Source organism: Pogoniulus pusillus, chromosome 36, assembly GCF_015220805.1.
Source record: "Pogoniulus pusillus isolate bPogPus1 chromosome 36, bPogPus1.pri, whole genome shotgun sequence".
NCBI lineage: Eukaryota > Metazoa > Chordata > Aves > Piciformes > Lybiidae > Pogoniulus > Pogoniulus pusillus.
In genome coordinates this window covers 7,868,486-7,884,796 of record NC_087299.1, presented here as the reverse complement: position 1 = coordinate 7,884,796, position 16,311 = coordinate 7,868,486, and the positions used below count along the sequence as shown (strand labels likewise).

The 16,311-nt window shown below is 55.2% G+C and overlaps 1 protein-coding gene across 6 annotated transcripts in view; it reads left to right on the top strand.

The window, feature by feature from the left end:
• Positions 1-4,572: 4,572 nt before the first annotated feature.
• AGRN (agrin) overlaps positions 4,573-16,311 on the top strand; it is a 147,950-nt gene continuing 136,211 nt past the window's right edge. For 5 of the 6 annotated variants that reach the window (XM_064172104.1, XM_064172098.1, XM_064172100.1 and 2 more), the window contains exons 1-2: positions 4,573-5,214; positions 13,719-13,980. In XM_064172104.1, the coding sequence (XP_064028174.1) occupies positions 5,029-5,214; positions 13,719-13,980 (448 nt within the window). In that variant the 5' untranslated portion in view covers positions 4,573-5,028. The remainder of the gene's footprint in view (positions 5,215-13,718; positions 13,981-16,311) is intronic. The other variant, XM_064172099.1, reaches the window with a different exon arrangement.

Sequence of the window (16,311 nt, the reverse complement as noted above, 5' to 3'; positions counted from 1 at the left end):
CTACTCTACAGGATTCCCCTTCCCTCCTGCAAGTGGATTTTGGTGGAGCTGCTCCTCGGGCTGTGCAGGTCCCTGGAGATGGGTGGAGTGGGACTGCCTCGGCGGCGGCTGGGGTTCTAAAGAGGCTGTCTGGTGTCATTAGCTGATTCCTTTTGTGTTCCCAACACTCAGCTGCGGGAACAAGCTGAGTCCTGCCGAACCTTTCTGCAGCTTTTGTAGTGTTTTGGCTCTTTTCTGCTGATCGTCAGACGGGGAACACTGTAGCTGCTTTGGCTTGGTGCTGCTGCTCTCAGGCGTGGCAGTGCAGGTGGTGCTTGAGATCCTTTCCAATCTGGAATTCTACGACCCTCTCTTTCTTCTTTGCCCCTTTTCCCCCCTTCCACCCACTTTTGCCCCTTTCCCCCTTCTTTTTCTCCTTTCCCCCCTCATTTGCCCCCTTCCCCCCTTTTTTTCCCCCTTTCCCCCTTCCCCACAGCCTCTCTGGGCAGCCTGCTCAGATCTCCAGCACCCTCACACCAAACAAGTTTCTCCTCCTGTTCAGGTGGAACCTCCTGGGTGTCAGTTTGTGCCCATTGCCCCTTGTCCTCTCACTGGGCACCACTGACAAGAGTCTGGCCCCATTCTCTTACCCCTCCAGCTCCATTGCTCAGATCCCCTCTGGGGCTGCCCTCCTCCAGGCTCTCAGCCCCCCCAGGGCTCTTAGCCTTGGCTCCTCAGAGATGCTCCAGGCCCCTAAGCATCTTCACAGCCTCCTTTGGACTCCCTCATGAACCTTTTTAAACCTGCTGGTGGAAAGGAGAGATGCTGAGAGGCTTCTTTGGCATCTCCAGCACAAAGCTTACAGGGCTGAGTAAATGCACTCAAAGAACTGAGCATTTAGGGGCAAATAGCACCAGAAAAGCTTCTGAAACCCTGGTTGGGTTCCCCCCCCCCCGCCCCCCACCCCCCTTTTCACAGCTTTTGAAAGCAGATGTCAAGGTGGGGCTGGGAGAGAACAAACAGTGCAAAGAATTCTTCTCCTCTTTGCAAAGTGTGGGAGCTGAATCTTGCAGCTGCTTTCTCCCACCTCGAGCTGAGGTCACTTCTGGGAATTTACAGCTGAGCAGAGCTGGAGGAATACAATTAAAGGAGGGGGGAAAAGAATTAATAATTAATAATTAAAGCAGCAAAAAAAAAAAAATAATCTGCCAGGCCTGGAAATATTTTTAGATGATCTCTTGAGTTTTTAATAGCAGCTCTGGAATAATGGAGCCCTTTGTGCTGAACCTCTGCTGGGTAACTTGGACTCCACTTCGCTCTTGGCTCTGTGCAAAGAGTCTTCCTGCTGCAGATGGAGGCTGCTCTCTAGCCCCTCAGCCTGGAACCACAGCCTTGGGTGAAGCTCTTTGGTTGGCACAGGTAGAAAACCTGGCACTGGGTATCCTCGTGTGGGTCCCTTCGCCTTGTGGGGGCACAGGGCACAGGGATTGACTCCTCTCAGGGAGGTGGTGGTGGAGTGACCATATCAATGTGTATAACTAAAGGGTAGAGGTCCTGAGGATGGGGCTGGGCTCTTCTCAATAGGGGCACCTAGGATAAGGGGCACCAAGTACCAAAACAGAGCACAGGAGGTTACTTAAAGGGAAACTTCTTTACTTTCAGAGGGTTGTCACAGAGTCACCAAGGTTGAAAGAGACCTCACAGATCATCAAGTCCAACCCTTTAGCACAGAGCTCAAGGCCAGACCATGGCACCAAGTGCCACGTCCAGTCCTGCCTTGAACAGCTCCAGGGACGGCGACTCCACCACCTCCCCGGGCAGCCCATTCCAGTGCCCAATGACTCTCTCAGGGAAGAACTTTCTCCTCACCTCCAGCCTAAATCTCCCCTGGCACAGCCTGAGGCTGTGTCCTCTTGTTCTGGTGCTGGCCACCTGAGAGAAGAGAGCAACCTCCCCCTGGCCACAACCACCCCTCAGGTAGCTGTAGACAGCAATAAGGTCTCCCCTGAGCCTCCTGTTTCCTTCCAGCAGGCTGAGAGCTTTAGGAGAGTTGAGCCCCAGCAAGGTGGGTTTGCTGCAGGCCTGAGCACCCTGGGGGCCACTTCCTTCTGGGAGTGCTACCTCTGGAGAGCTCTCTGAGGTGATGAAGAGCTGCATGCTTGTGGATGGAATCATGAAATCATTAGATCATAGACTCATAGAATCATTAAATCATGGACTCATGGAATTGTAGACTCAGGGAAACATTAAATCATGGAATCATTAGATCATAGACTCAGAATCATTAAATAATGGAATTGTGGAATTGTAGACTCATGGAACCATTAGATCATGGAATCATGGAACCATTGGATTGTAGACTCATGGAACCATTAGATCATTGAATCAGACTCATGGAATCATGGAAATTAGATAATGGACTCATGGAAACATTGGATCATGAACTCATGGAATTGTAGACTTATGAAATTATTAAATCATGGAATCAGGCTCATGGAATCATGGAACCATTAGATCATGGAATCAGACTCATGGAATCATTAGATCATGGAATTGTGGAACCATTAGATTGTAGACTCATGGAATTGTAGGCTCCTTGAATCATTAGCTCATGGAATCCTAGAACCATAGAATCATTAGATTGTGGAGTCATGGAATTGTAGACTCATGGAATCGTGGACTCATTAGATTGTAGATGAATGGAACCATTAGATCATGGAACCAGGCTCATGGAACCATTAGATCACAGGATCAGACTCATGGAATCATGGAACCATTAGATCATGGAACCATGAGATCATGGAATCCCTAAAGCACAGACTCATGAGCTCATAGACTCGATCACAGAATCATTAAAGCATTCCAGTAAGAGAAGACCTCCCAGATCAGAGCCCAACTACCAACCCACCACCACCCTGCCCACCAAACCCTGGAGCTGGTGTGCCACATCTGCAGACCTTTAGAACACCCCCAGGGAGGGTGACTCCACCACGAGGCATCCATCCATTGGGACTGAACTGGGCACTCCAGTTTTATGGGTCAGAAATTGAAGCCTGGAGAGGGAGTAGGTGTGGAGCTTATAAATACAGCCCTGGCACAGAGACCAAAGGCACTGTGGAAATGCCAGCTCCACAGTCTGAGACAGACTAATGTACAGCAAACCCCAGAGCAGTTGTGCTGTCTTCAGACAGATGGATGTGATCTCTGGCATTTGGTTGTCTCAGGGTGGCAAGATGTCTTGGGCAGCATTTTGAAAGCTCAGAGAGATTCATTCATTCCCATCTTGTAGTTCATTCCTGTTCATGTTCCAGGGGAGAGAAGAGGAGGGGGGGTGGGAGGGAAGGCTTGGCAGATACACAACTGCAGAGGCAAAGAGCACAAACAGCCCAAAACTGGGAGGACAAAGAGGATGGATGATGGTCTGCAGAGCTTCTCATCTGCTGGGCATTGAAAGGAGCTCCTCAGAGAGCAGCACTGTCAGGTCACATCCTCTCCTGGCACGGTGGCATGGACGTGGTTAAACTTCACCTGCTCAGCCCCGGGTCACAGCCATGACTTGTTTAGGGCCATCAAGGCAAACAGCCTTGTAAAAAAGGCCTCTGGGGGATGGCTAATTTATGGAGGGGAGAAACAATATCCCTCCCCCGGTGCCACTTAACTTTTCGGTTTATATTCGCAGTAATTGCAGATGACATCTGGAAAAACTGCAGCCCAGCCCCCGGAGAAAGCCCGGGGCAGGAGGTCACAGTGCTCCAGGGGCAGATCCAGGCCATTCCATGGGCATGGTGGCTTTGCCAGGTGTGGGGCAAGGAGGTTGTGGGAAGCCCTGAGCACCAGCACACTTCTTGGTAACTGAGCAGAAGGTGATGGAGCAGGCGTGAAGGGCTTGGGGTGGGCTACTCCTGGGAGCTGTGCTGAGCCCGGGGCTCAGTTTCCCCACCGGGAAAAATGGGAACAGCTGTGGCCATGCCAAGGATGAGCTGAGGGTGCAGGGGGGGGATGTGGAGAAGTTCCTGGTCCTGATCTCTTCATGCAGCTGCACTGAAGTGGGGGGGACACGACACCCCCAGAACAAGGTGCAGGGTCTAGGGTGAGGATTCCAGAACAAGGTGCAAAGTCCAGGATGGGATACTCCGGGGGAGGGTTGGAGAGGAAACAGGGTGCAGGATCCAGGGTGGGGGACCCTGGGACAGCGACAGGGTAGATCCCAAGAGTGGGGGATCAAGGGAGCAGCTACAGGGTCCGTGATGGGGGACCCCGGGGCAGCCATGGGGTAGATCCCAAGGTTCAGAGCGGGGGATCAGGGAGAAGCTACAAGGTCGGGGATGTGGGACCCTGAGACAGGGCTGAGGCATGGTGCAGGTCAGAGCATCCGGGGCAGGGCTGGAGAGGACGCAGGGTGCAGGATCCAGGCTAGGGCCCCTGGGACAGGACTGGGACAGGATAGGTGATGCGGGATCCAGGCCGGGGGACATCAGCGGGGGTGGGCAGGGGGAGCGGGGCCCCAGCTGCCGCTCGGCAGCCGTCCCTACACCTTTAAAAGTCTCCTCACGTTGCCGCGCTGATTATCCATTAACCTGATGCGAGTTCCCTTTCCTGGGGGGGGCGTGCGCGGCGGCGCAGCAATCAGAGCCGGCAGCAGGGCTGGCTCCCTGCCTTCCTCCCTCTTCTCTCCCCTACCCCCGCTCCCCTCCTTATCAGCAATTCAGATTGCATGCAAATCTGCGGGCTTTCTTACAGGGGCAAAGCGAAGGACCCAGCGTTTTTTCTCCGGCCGCGGTTTCGGGGGAGAGATATCTCCACCTCCTCCTCCTCCTCCTCCTCCTCCTCTTGGGATTTTCTTCCTTCTCCCCTCCCCTGCTCTCCCCTCCCCTCCCTGCTTCCCTCCCTCTCTTTCTTTCCTCCTTTTCACCTCCCCGAACAAAAGTAGCCCTTCTCCCTACGGCAGCCAGCGGAGCCGCTTTGTCTGCCCGCTCCGTCGGGTACCCGGAACCGGTACCGGGCTGGGCTGAGCCGAGCCGAGCCTAACCGCCTCGGCCGGCGGGGGCCATGACGGGGAGAGCAGCGGCTGCCCGGCTCTTACTGGTGTTACTGGGGCTAACGATGGGCGGCGGTGAGGCGAGCTGCCCCGAACGGGAGCTGGAGCGGCGGGAGGAAGAAGCCAACGTGGTGTTGACGGGGACGGTGGAGGAGATCATGAACGTGGACCCCGTGCACCATACCTACTCCTGCAAGGTAAAGGTGTGCCGGGGGAGGGTGTTTGGGGGGAAACTTTGCCGCCCCTTACGCCCGAAGCGGCTGCCCCTGCTCCGGGCGCATGTGGTTCGTATTGTAGGCGCTTGGAGCTTTGGTGTGTAATTAGGTATTTTTAGACTGCGGAGTCTTTTCCCGGCTTGGAGCTCCCGCAGCTGTGTCCAGGGGAATCTCGCAAGGTTGCTTTTTATGGGCATTTCCCTCTCTCGCTGGGATGTGGAGCTTGATTCCCAACTTTCTGCTCGGCCGCGGTTTGGGCTGCTGGGGAAGGTGAGCGGAGCCTCTGGCTGCTCCTGCTCCTAGCTCCCTGTTTACTTTAGCAGCATCTTGAGTTCCTCCAGCTCAAGCTATTGTTTAACTACCGATCTAGCCCCTAGCTATGCTTTTTTTATTCTCCTTCCCCCCTCCCTTAAGCTGAGAGACGGTAAAGTACCGAGCAACCTGAAATACCATCCGTCTGCTTGTCAGAAAACGTGCTGGATGGGCTTAACCCTTCCCTTAACCTGGGGCAGGAATCTCGCTTGTGAGGACATGCTGCTACATGGCTCTTTCCCCCCCTTCTTCTTCTCCATCTTCCTTTTTTCCCCCTTCCCATCCTTAACAAGTGCTGCCGATCCTGCCTGCGGTTAGTGCTCAGCAGGGCCTGGGGGTGATGCTCGGCAGGCTGCTGGGGGAAGAGTGGGGCAGGAGAAGGTTAACTTTGTGCCACGGTGTTGCCCTCAGCTCTAGAGCATCTCTCAACCCGGTAAAGTGGTCGAGCAGCTTCTTGTCTGTCTCCAGCTGGTGCCTGCTGCTTCCAGCTTGTTCCCACTGCCCTGCCCCATGTCATGCACTTTTTACAAGGGCTTGTGATAGGAGGAGAGGGAAAGGATTGAAGCGTGAAGAGGGCAGATTTAGGCTGGATGTTAGAAAGAAATTCTTTACAGTGAGGGTGGTGAGGCACAGATTGCCCGGGGAGGTTGTGGATTCCCCCTCCCTGGAGGTGTTCAAGGCCAGGCTGGGCTAGTGGGAGGTGTCCCTGCCCATAGCAGGGAGAGGTTGGAACTAGATGATCTTCAAGGTCTCTTCCAACCCAAACTATTCTTTTAATTCTGTGGTGTGCTGCGTGGTACAATCTGTGCCCTGAGCTGGCAAATGAGATCACAGACCCTCCAGGCTAGTGCAGGAGACCTTATGTTTGCAAAGTGTCTGGCACGTCCTGGGTGCTACAGAGAAAACTAATCAGCTGCTGCCAGCAGCCGGTGTCCTGCGGCAGCTTGTGGGGCACATATGGCTGAATGGATGTGGACCACCAGATGCTGGGGGCAAGGGTTGCCATTGGCACGCAGGGAGGCAGAAGGTGGTCCAATGAGAGGCTAGTGATGAGGTGGAAATGCTCAGCTAAGAGACAAGGCTCTTTTCTTCCCCACCCCTGCAGGCACACAGCAAGGTGTCTGGCTAGAGTTAAAATCCCATCTTCATCCTGCAGCATCGCAGCAAGGCTCTGGGCCAGGAGAAGTGCTTTGCCTGTGCTCTTGTGATGATGGGAAACCTGCTTGCTCAGCAGCTCTGCCTCTGCAAGGGTGCAGTCAAGTCCAGGGAAGAGCAGCTAGTGAGGAGGGAGCTGGTCTGATGGTTGGTGGCTTTATTTGTGCTGCTCAGCTCGGGAAGAGGATCCCTCTCCTACTTTTTTTTCCTGGAGCCACCCCAGCGCTGCGGAGAAGGCTGATGCTGCTCTGGAGCTAGCCGTGGGATTTTGCTTCTGCTGATTTATTAGCATCCTAACAGCACCTGAAGGCCAGAACCTAACCCTCTGGGGCACTTGTCCTCTTTTAGAGTCTCGTAAAAGAAAGTGAAAGGAACAAAACCTCTCCTGTCCTGGATGGAAGTGGCCCAACCCATTTCGTTGTGACTCTCCCGGTCCTGCTGTGACTTTTTGTCTCAGAGCAGCAGTTCTTCACCTACACATCAGCCTTTTCTAGGTAGATTTTAGTGGTGTGCTTGGAGGGCAGGAGCTGTGGATGGTGTGCTTGGAGGGCAGGAGCTGTGCATTTGCACTTGGGATGTCTTACAAGACCTGAAAGCAGTCAAACCTCTCCTACCTGTGACTTGCAAACGCACAGCTTTGCAGCAGCTGTTGGCATCTTCCACTCTCACATCTCTCCAACTCAGTGAAATCCTCGGGGGTGCTGCTGGTGCTGGGTGGCAGGGTTAGGGGTGCTTGAATTTTGGTGCTGTTTGGGTGGATCTTTTGGTCCTTCCACCCAGCATTTACATTCCAAAAGGGCAGTTTGGGCTTAAACCTGACTGCTGGCTCCCGGTGCCCCTCTCACCATCCACCCCAGTGCCCTCTCATGCTGAGATAAGCCTTGGCGAGGAAAGGACTGTGAGGGTGAGGAAAGGATCGTGGTGGTGTTCACTTCCTCCCTGTCATGCTCCATAACCGTTCCCGAGGCCCTGGGGTTACCTCCAAATTCCTCTGCAGATAAGGAAGAACCTGACAGGAGATAACTGTGGTAAGGCAAGGGCCAAGTGTGTGGTAGGAGTTCCCTAGAGCCCACACCCAAAATTGGGTGGTGTTGGTGCTGGGTGGTCTGGAGAGAGCAGGCATGTGGGTATTGTTCTTCCCAGTTAAACTCTCAACCCTCCCAGCTGAAGCCTTTGATAGATGAAGATAAGAACATTACAACCCGGGAGAAATGTGAAGTTAATGTTAAGATGAACACCTGTAAACAGCTACCAGCGTTTGGCAGCTGAGGAGGTGAATAATGGGGCAGAACAGGCTGACAGAGCTCCTGAAACTGACTCTGAAGCTGACCCAGAGGCTGGGCATGGGAACTGGGGTGCTGTGCTTGTCCTAACTGCACCCTCGGGCTTGCCCTGCTCCCCAGGGTTGAGATGCTGCTGTTCATCTCATTCCATCTGGCTTTGTCCCTTCCTGCTTTTGAGTCCTCTGATGTGCCTTGTTCTGCTTTGGGGTTGGACATGGGAACTGGGGTGCTGTGCTTGTCCTGACTGCAGCCTCGGGCTTGCCTTGCTCCCCAGGGTTGAGATGCTGCTGTTCATCCCTTTCCAGCTGGCTTTGTCCCTCCTTTTGAGTCCTCTGATGTGCCTCATTCCGGGCTGACCTGGTACTTATGAAAGGAGCCCCTATTTATAGGGCAGGCTCCATATGTGCTATAGGAAGTGTTGAGAAGGATGTGGATCCTGCTCCAGACAATAGACCTCGTATTTTGGGGGTGGGAGAGTAGCTGTTCTCCAGCCAGGGTGGGATGGAGAAGTTGCTGGGGGGAGGTGGGTTTGGTGCTGTGCTTGCTCCTGGGGAAAGAGCAGCTTCTGGCAGGGAGAGGCAGAGAGTGACAAGCAAGGGGAGAGCGATGATGATGTGCAGTCAGGAGGGAAGAGTTTGGCAGAGCTGCATGTGAAGCTGCAGGCAGAGCATCTTAAACTGCACCTGGGGCTGTTTAGTCTGGAGAAGAGAAGGCTGAGATGAGACCTAATAAATGTATACAAACATCTGAGGGGTGGGTGTCAAGCGGCTGGGGCCAAGCTCTTTGCCGTGGTCAGCAGCAGTGAGCGGAGGAACAAGACTACAAACTGGAACAGAGAAGGCTGCAGCTCAACATCAGGAGGAAGCTCTTGACAGTGAGGCTGGCAGAGCCCTGGAGCAGGCTGCCCAGAGAGGTTGTGAAGTTTCCTTCTCTGGAGACTTTCAAACCCTACCTGGGCACATTCCTGTGTGAGCTACCCTCGGGGATGCTGCCTTGGCAGAGAGGTTGGACTCGATCGCAGGATGTCAGGGGTTGGAAGGGACCCAAAGAGATCAGCCAGTCCAACCCCCCTGCCAGAGCAGGACCATCCAATCTAGCTCAGGTCACACAGAACACATCCAGACAGGGCTGGAAAGGCTCCACAGAAGGAGACTCCACAGCCTCTCTGGGCAGCCTGTGCCGGGGCTCTGGGACCCTTACAGGAAAGAAGTTTCCCCTTGTGCTGAGCTGAAGCCTCCTGTGCTGCAAATGATCTCTGGGGGTCCCTTCCAACCTCTTGGGCTCTGTGATCCTGAACTGCCCACGCCTGGTGGTGATCCTTTTCACCTCTGTATCCAGAGTGACAGCTCTGACAGCTCTCTCTTCCCGAGCAGACAATGCTCTAACTTCTCATTAGTCTTCCCAAACCCAAGCCAGGCATTTCCCAAAGCATCCTCCTGGCAGGAATTCTCTTGGCACGGCACATGCCAGCCCAGGTGGTCCCCATCCTCTGGCTGTGGGACGGACCCTCCATGGCAGAAAGACAGATCACTTTTTCCCTTCTCCCTGGGCTTTGTGCTGCACTCGAAGCAGGTCCCTTGCAAGGCTCTGCTTCAAGTTTTCACTGCTCTTGCTCTACCTCCTTGCATCTGCCAGGAGTCTTGTAAAAGGTGGTGGAAGACTTATCCCTGGAGGTGTTTGAGGCCAGGCTGGATGAGGCTCTGGACAGCCTGATCAGGTGTGAGGTCTCTCTGCCCATGGCAGGGGGCTTGGAACTGGCTGCTCCTTGTGGTCCCTTCCAACCCTTTCTGACTCTGTGATTCTCAGCGAGTCTTACCCCAGCGTTTTATGCGCTCAGTGCTGAGTGAGTCTGCTGCAGAAAAGAGACCTCTCGGAATTCGGCTCCAGCCCATTCTGTGTGAGGGTTTTTTTTCCCCCTTCCCTCTCCCTTTTCCTCGCCGATCCTCGGTGCGGCAGCCGCCGGTGAGTCACCGGTGACAAAGTCTTAATTGTGGGTGCTGATGAATGGGATGCCCTACAGGTAATGGCCGGGGCTTTGGTGCCTTCACATCCATTCATTACAGAGGGCTAAGGGTGGGGATGAAGGCTGGTGGACTCTGATGTTGCTTGTGAATGCTGTGGCCTGGCTCTGAGGTGTATGACTAGAGCAGCCATGCTAATTAACTCCAATTACCATCTGCTTCAGAAGCAGGGGGAGGCTTTCGCCTTCCCCTCCCTCCTCTCCTTAGACCTAGCTGTGAAAGTGCCCAACTGCCACCTTCAGCACAAGCCCCAGGCTCTGCTTTCTGCCTGTCTCCTGGATTCCCCCCCCGGCCCCTTTCGTCTCTTCTCGGTGTTCCTGGGTCTTTGCCTTGGTTGTCTTCACCTCACCTCCACGCAGCGAGTGCCTGCCCTGCGGGCTGCAGGCTGCCGCCGAAGGAGGAGGAGGAGGAGGAGGGGCTGCAGGGAGGTGTCTTGACTTGACTGTGAGGAGAAGCAGGAGCAGAGGGAGTTAGGCTGCTGCTCGGTGCTGGAGGAACAGCTGGTCCCGGGTGGGGAGGCAGCAGGCTTGTGCCCAAGCTGTGCTCCTTAGCACCCAGCCCCCTCGCCTCACCTGAGGTGTCGTGTTGGCAGGTGGCCCCAGGACTGGCATCCTTTGGGGGTGGGGGTTGCCTCCTGTGGCACCACCTGCCTGTGGTGGAGCAGATGTCTGTGTCAGCGCTGGGCTTGCTTGTAGGATCAGGGGCGAGGGAAGCTGCCTGTCACATCTACCCTTCCTCACCATCTGAACCTCCTTCTGTTTGCTGCTTCTCTGCCCTCCCTGCCAAGAGAAGAGCTCCTGCTGGCAGGGCTGTGCCCAACCCAGCAGCCAGCTTCTCCAGCAGGGGCCTCTTCTCAGGCTAAAAGAGGTTGTGCTTGGAAGGCTTTTGCCTTTCCCAGCCCTTTGCAGCAGTTTGGACCATGTCTCACCGTGCATAAGTTGCTGCTTGCCCTCGGGGTGCTGCGGCACAGCTCAGCGCTGGCCCAGGGGCAGCTCTCGGCTGCTGGCAGAGGAAGGAGTGTGAGAGCAGGAGGGAGCAAGGGCTGCAGCTCTTCTCTCCAGCACTCCCTGTCCCTCTTCCCTTCTTCAACTGGGGAGTCCCAAACTGAAGGCAGTGCTCAAGATGAGGTCTCAGCAGGGCAGAGCAGAGGTGGAGGAGAACCTGCCTGGATCTGCTGGACACACTCTGCTTAATGCCCCCCAGGATCCCTTTGGCCTTCTTGGCCCCCAGGGCACATTGCTGCCCCATGGATGTTCTCCCCCAGCACTCCCAGCTCCCTCTCCTTGGGACTGCTCTGCAGCAGTCACCTCCCAGCCTGGACTGCTGCAGTTTATTCTTCCTCCCCAGGTGCAGGACTCTGCGCTTGTCTTTGCTGAACCTCATTTGGCTCCTCTGTGCCCAGCTCTGTCTGCCCAGGGCTCTCTGGATGGCAGCACAGCCTGCAACTGTCTCAGCCAAGCCTCCCAGCCTGGTGTCAGCAGCAAACTTGCTGAGCAGACTCTGCCTGTCTGTGCCCTCATCAATGGCACTGGAGATGTTGAACAGGACTGGACCCAGCACTGATCCCTGGGAGACTCCACTGGTCACAGCTCTCCAGCTGGACCTGGCACCACTGATCACCACTCTTTGAACTCTGTTTTGTACCCAGTTCCTAATCCACCTCACTGCCTGCTCTTCCATCCCACACCTCCTCAGCTTGCTCACCTTTCAGGTGATCAAGTCCAACCAGTAAACCTAAGACCACCAAAGCCACTAAACCATGTCCCCAAGGGCCACATCCTCACCCTTCTTCTAAACACCTCCAGGCACGGCAACTCCACCACCTCCCTGGGCAGCCCATTCCAATGCCAATCACTCTCTCTGACAACAACTTCCTAACAACATCCAGCCTGAACCCACCCTGGCACAGCTTCAGGCTGTGTCCCCTTGTTCTGTTGCTGGCTGCCTGGCAGCAGAGCCCAACCCCACCTGGCTACAGCCTCCTTGCAGGCAGCTGCAGACAGCAATGAGCTCTGCCCTGAGCCTCCTCTGCTGCAGGCTGCACCCCCCCAGCTCCCTCAGCCTCTCCTCACAGGGCTGTGCTCCAGGCCCCTCCCCAGCCTTGCTGCCCTTCTCTGGGCACCTTCCAGCACCTCAACCTCTCTCTTCAATTCAGGAGCCCAGAACTGGACACAGCACTCAAGGAGTGGCCTGAGCAATGCTGAGCACAGGGGCAGAAGAGCCTCCCTTGCCTTGCTGGCTTTCTCTTCCCCTTTGGAATTTAGAGGGTGTTTGGATGAGGAGCTCAAGGACATGGTCTAACAACTGTGTAGAGGCAGATGTTGGGACAGGCTGTCCAGAGAGGTGGTGGAGTTCCCACCCCTGGAGGTATGCATGAAATGGGTAGATGTGGCACTTCATGGCATGGTCTGGTGGGCATGGAGATGGTGAGTGGAGGGTTGGACCTGATGATCATGGAGGTCTTTTCCAACCTTCATGATTCTGTGTTAGGTTAAGGTTGGACTTGATGACCTTAAGGATTTTTTTTCTCCAAGCAAGAGGTTCCATGAGTCCCTGATCCTTACAGCCTGGAACCACCTGCCCATTTCAGAGAGGGCATCAACAGCCCCCTTACCTCTGAGCCACCACCTCCCAGCTGCTTGGCACTGTGCTGAAGAGCTCTTTGGGTGGTGGAGACAGCTGGAGAAAGCAGGTGATGGAGTACTGGAACTGTGGTAGGAGGGGAGATGCTGTCATGGAGCATGATAAAGCATGTTCTGAGCATGCCAGGCCAGAGATGCCTGTGGTCACAGCCATACCCCTGCACCACAGCAGCTGCCCTTGCTCCAAGCTGAAAGCTCTGCTAGCTCTGATGAGCTGTTCCTGTTACAAGCAGCTCACAGGCTCTGCTCTGTCTCCTCTTTTGCCTGTCCTATCAGGAGTGGATGGGGATGTGATCTGCTCTACCCTTGTGAGGTCTCATCTGGAGTAACTGGGTCCAGGTCTGGGCTCTCCAGGTCAAGAGGAGCAGAGAACTATTAGAGAGAGTCCAGTGGTGGCTATGAGGATGATGAAGGGAATAGAACATCTCTGTGAGAAGGAAAGGCTGAGTGCCCCTGGGGATGTTTAGTCTGGAGAGGAGAAGGCTGAGAGGGGACCTGGTCAGGGTTTGCAAGATCTGAAGAGTGGGTGTCAAGAATCATTGAATCAAGCAGGTTGGAAGAGACCTCCAAGCTCATCCAGCCCAACCTAGCACCCAGCCTAAACCTCCCCTGGTGCATCTCAAGGTCATTTCCTCTCATCTTACCACCTGGTACTAGGGAGGCCAACTCCCACCTCACTCCAGCCTCCTTTAGGGGAGGTGTAGAAAGCAAGTGCACATGGTCTCTGTCAACCTGGTTAATTCTGTGCCTCTGCTCCTGTCCTGCCCATCCCTGTCCTGCCCCTGCGCATCCCTGCCCCTGCCTCTTCTCTGCCCCTGCGCATCCCTGTCCTGCCCCTACTCTGCTCCTGCCCCTGCCCCTACTCTGCTCCTGCCCCTGCCCCTACTCTGCTCCTGCCCTTGCCTCTTCTCTGCTCCTGCCCCTGCCCCCTCTCTGCCCTTGCCTCTTCTCTGCCCCTGCCCCTGCCCATCCCTGTCCTGCCCCTGCTCTGCCCCTGCGCATCCCTGTCCTGCCCCTGCTCTGCCCCTGCCCATCCCTGACCTGCCTCTTCCCTTCTTCCCCTCCGGCTCCAGGTGCGAGTCTGGCGCTACCTGAAGGGCAAAGACATCGTCACCCACGAGATCCTCCTGGACGGCGGCAACAAAGTGGTGATCGGCGGCTTCGGGGACCCTTTGATCTGTGACAACCAAGTCTCCACCGGGGACACGAGGATTTTCTTTGTCAACCCTGCCCCCCAGTCCCTGTGGCCGGCGCACCGCAACGAGCTGATGCTCAACTCCAGCCTGATGCGCATCACCCTGCGCAACCTGGAGGAGGTGGAGCACTGCGTGGAAGGTGAGGAGGAGGAGGGGGAGGATCAGGCTCTCTGTGGGTTGCTCTGAGGGTGCTTAGTTGGGTCACTCTGTGCTCTTAGCTTGTAAATGATTGATTGGCAAACGGTCTGCTGATGAGCTCTGGTATGTGCCCGGTCACAGCGCTCTGGGGGCTTGCGGGGCAGGGGGACAGTGCCTGGCATTGACCTGGTTGGCAGAGGCAGTGGTTGTAAGCAAAGTTCAGCCAGGAAAAAAAGCTGTTTTTGTCGTTGGGTTGCCTGGCTTGGTGTGTTTCTTGCTTCAGATCTGATGCAGGTTCTCAGTTTGACACAGTTAGGAGCATGTCTGTTGCAAGTCTCCTCCTAGCACAAGTGTGTGGTGGCACTAACCGAGGAGTTTAGACTCCTCACACCCCTGAGGTGGCTTTTTCCTTTAGGCTGGGAGCTGGTAATGGGTTAATGCTGTGGTGAAGGCCTGTCCTTCATGGTAGCCACCTCTGGTTTCCCCTCAGAGCTACCTTGCTTCCTTCCTTGCAGACTCCTGCAGGGATCTGAGAAGCCAGCTGAGACCTGCCTGGCTCTAGAGCTTGGTCCTCTGAGTCACAGCCTGGGCAGAACCAAGCTGAGCAGTGATATGAGGGAGCTATGAGGTGTCCTCTAGTGTCATAGCTGAGACCTGCTTAGGGGTAAGGCTCACTTCTCCAAGGCATAGCCAGGTCAGAACCAAGCTGAGCAGTGATGTGAGGGAGCTATGAGGTGTCCTCTAGTGTCATAGCTGAGACCTGCCTGAGGGTAAGGCTCACTTCTCCAGTGCACAGCCTGAGCAGAACCAAGCTGACACCTATGAGGTGTCCTCCTCTGCTGTGATGCACCCCCAGCCCCCTCTCATGTTAGGCTCTTTAGAGTTCTTGTGTCTGCTCTCCAAAGAGCCTGCATGAGGAGGGATTTGATGCTGTGCTCATGGAGAGCACCACAGGAGTGTGGGCTGACATGTAGGTGTCTGTGGGGCAAGGTGAGGAGTGCTGGCATGTCCATGGCAAAGAGGGTGGCCCAGTTACTGGTGCTGCTGTTGGGGACAGCTAATACATTGGGAAGAGCCCAGATGTGGTCTTTAGACCTCCAAAGGGTGGAGGCAAGCCTCTGTGGAGAGCACATCTGGAGTGAGTTGACTCATCCAACCACCCTGAAAAGCTACTTCTGTCATTTGCTGGCTTCTCCCTTCCCCTTTTCTTCTTGTCCTGTGCTCCAGCAAGAGCCTTGAGCTGGCTGGGGGAATGCAGTGGCCCAAAAGCCCTTTGCTGGGGTCCCTCAGCATGTCCTGGGAGCAGATGAGTAAACACTGGAAGGAATGCAGGGATCCTGCACAGACAACAAATAAACATGAGGCTTGGCTCCTTCCTCCCCTTGGGTGAGCAGCAGAGAGGCCATAACCCCTTTTTCCAGCTGGGAATGCTGACAGAGGGAAATGACCCCAACCCTTGGGCTGGGAGGGAGCTGGGTCAGCAAAGGGGCTGCTGAGAGGCACCCACCTCGAGTGGGTTCTGTAGGCAGGAGGGACACTGGTGGGTTCCTACCTGTATTCTTCTGTTTCTGCCTGTGTCTGTGTTCAGCCTGCAGAAGAGAAGGCTCCAGGGAGACCTTAGAACAGCCTGAAGGGGGCTGCAAGCAGGCTGCAGGGGGGCTGATTCCAAAGGCCTGTAGTGATGGGATGAGAGGCAAGGATTTGGACCTGGAGCAGAGCAGATTTAGATTGGATGTGAGGAACAAGTTCTGCACCAGGAGGGTGCTGGAACACTGCAACAGGCTGCTCAGGGAGGTGGTTGAGGCTCCATGCCTGGGGATATTCACAGTCAGGCTCAACAGGGCACTGAGCAACCTGGTCCAGTGGAGGATGTCCCTGCTGTGTGCAGGGGGGTTGGATTGTAGGTGTCCTTTGGAGGTCCCTTCTGACCCAAACCATTCTGTGCTTCTGTTTCTACCTCTCTATTCCATGTTGCACTTGAAAGTTATCAGTTCTGCCCCTTCCTTGCAGCCAGTGGGAAGGAGGAGAAAGGTCAGAGGTGTGGTTGGTTTGGTTAAACCTGAGGAAGAATTCCATCTTTGCTGTGGCCTTTGGCACCTTTGGATGTGAGCTGAGGGGTCAGAACTAGGTGGTTCCATCTTTGAGGTGAAGGATGTTGTTCTTCAAGGCCCCTGGGAGATGCTGAGAGCCTTCTCTTGCCTCTTGCTCTAGGTTGTGTAGAATCATGGAGTGGTCTGGGTTGGAAGGGACCACCAAAGCTCACCCAGTACCCCCCCTGCAGTCAGCAGGGACATTCCCCAACTAGAGCAGGTTGCTCAGAGCCTCATCAAGT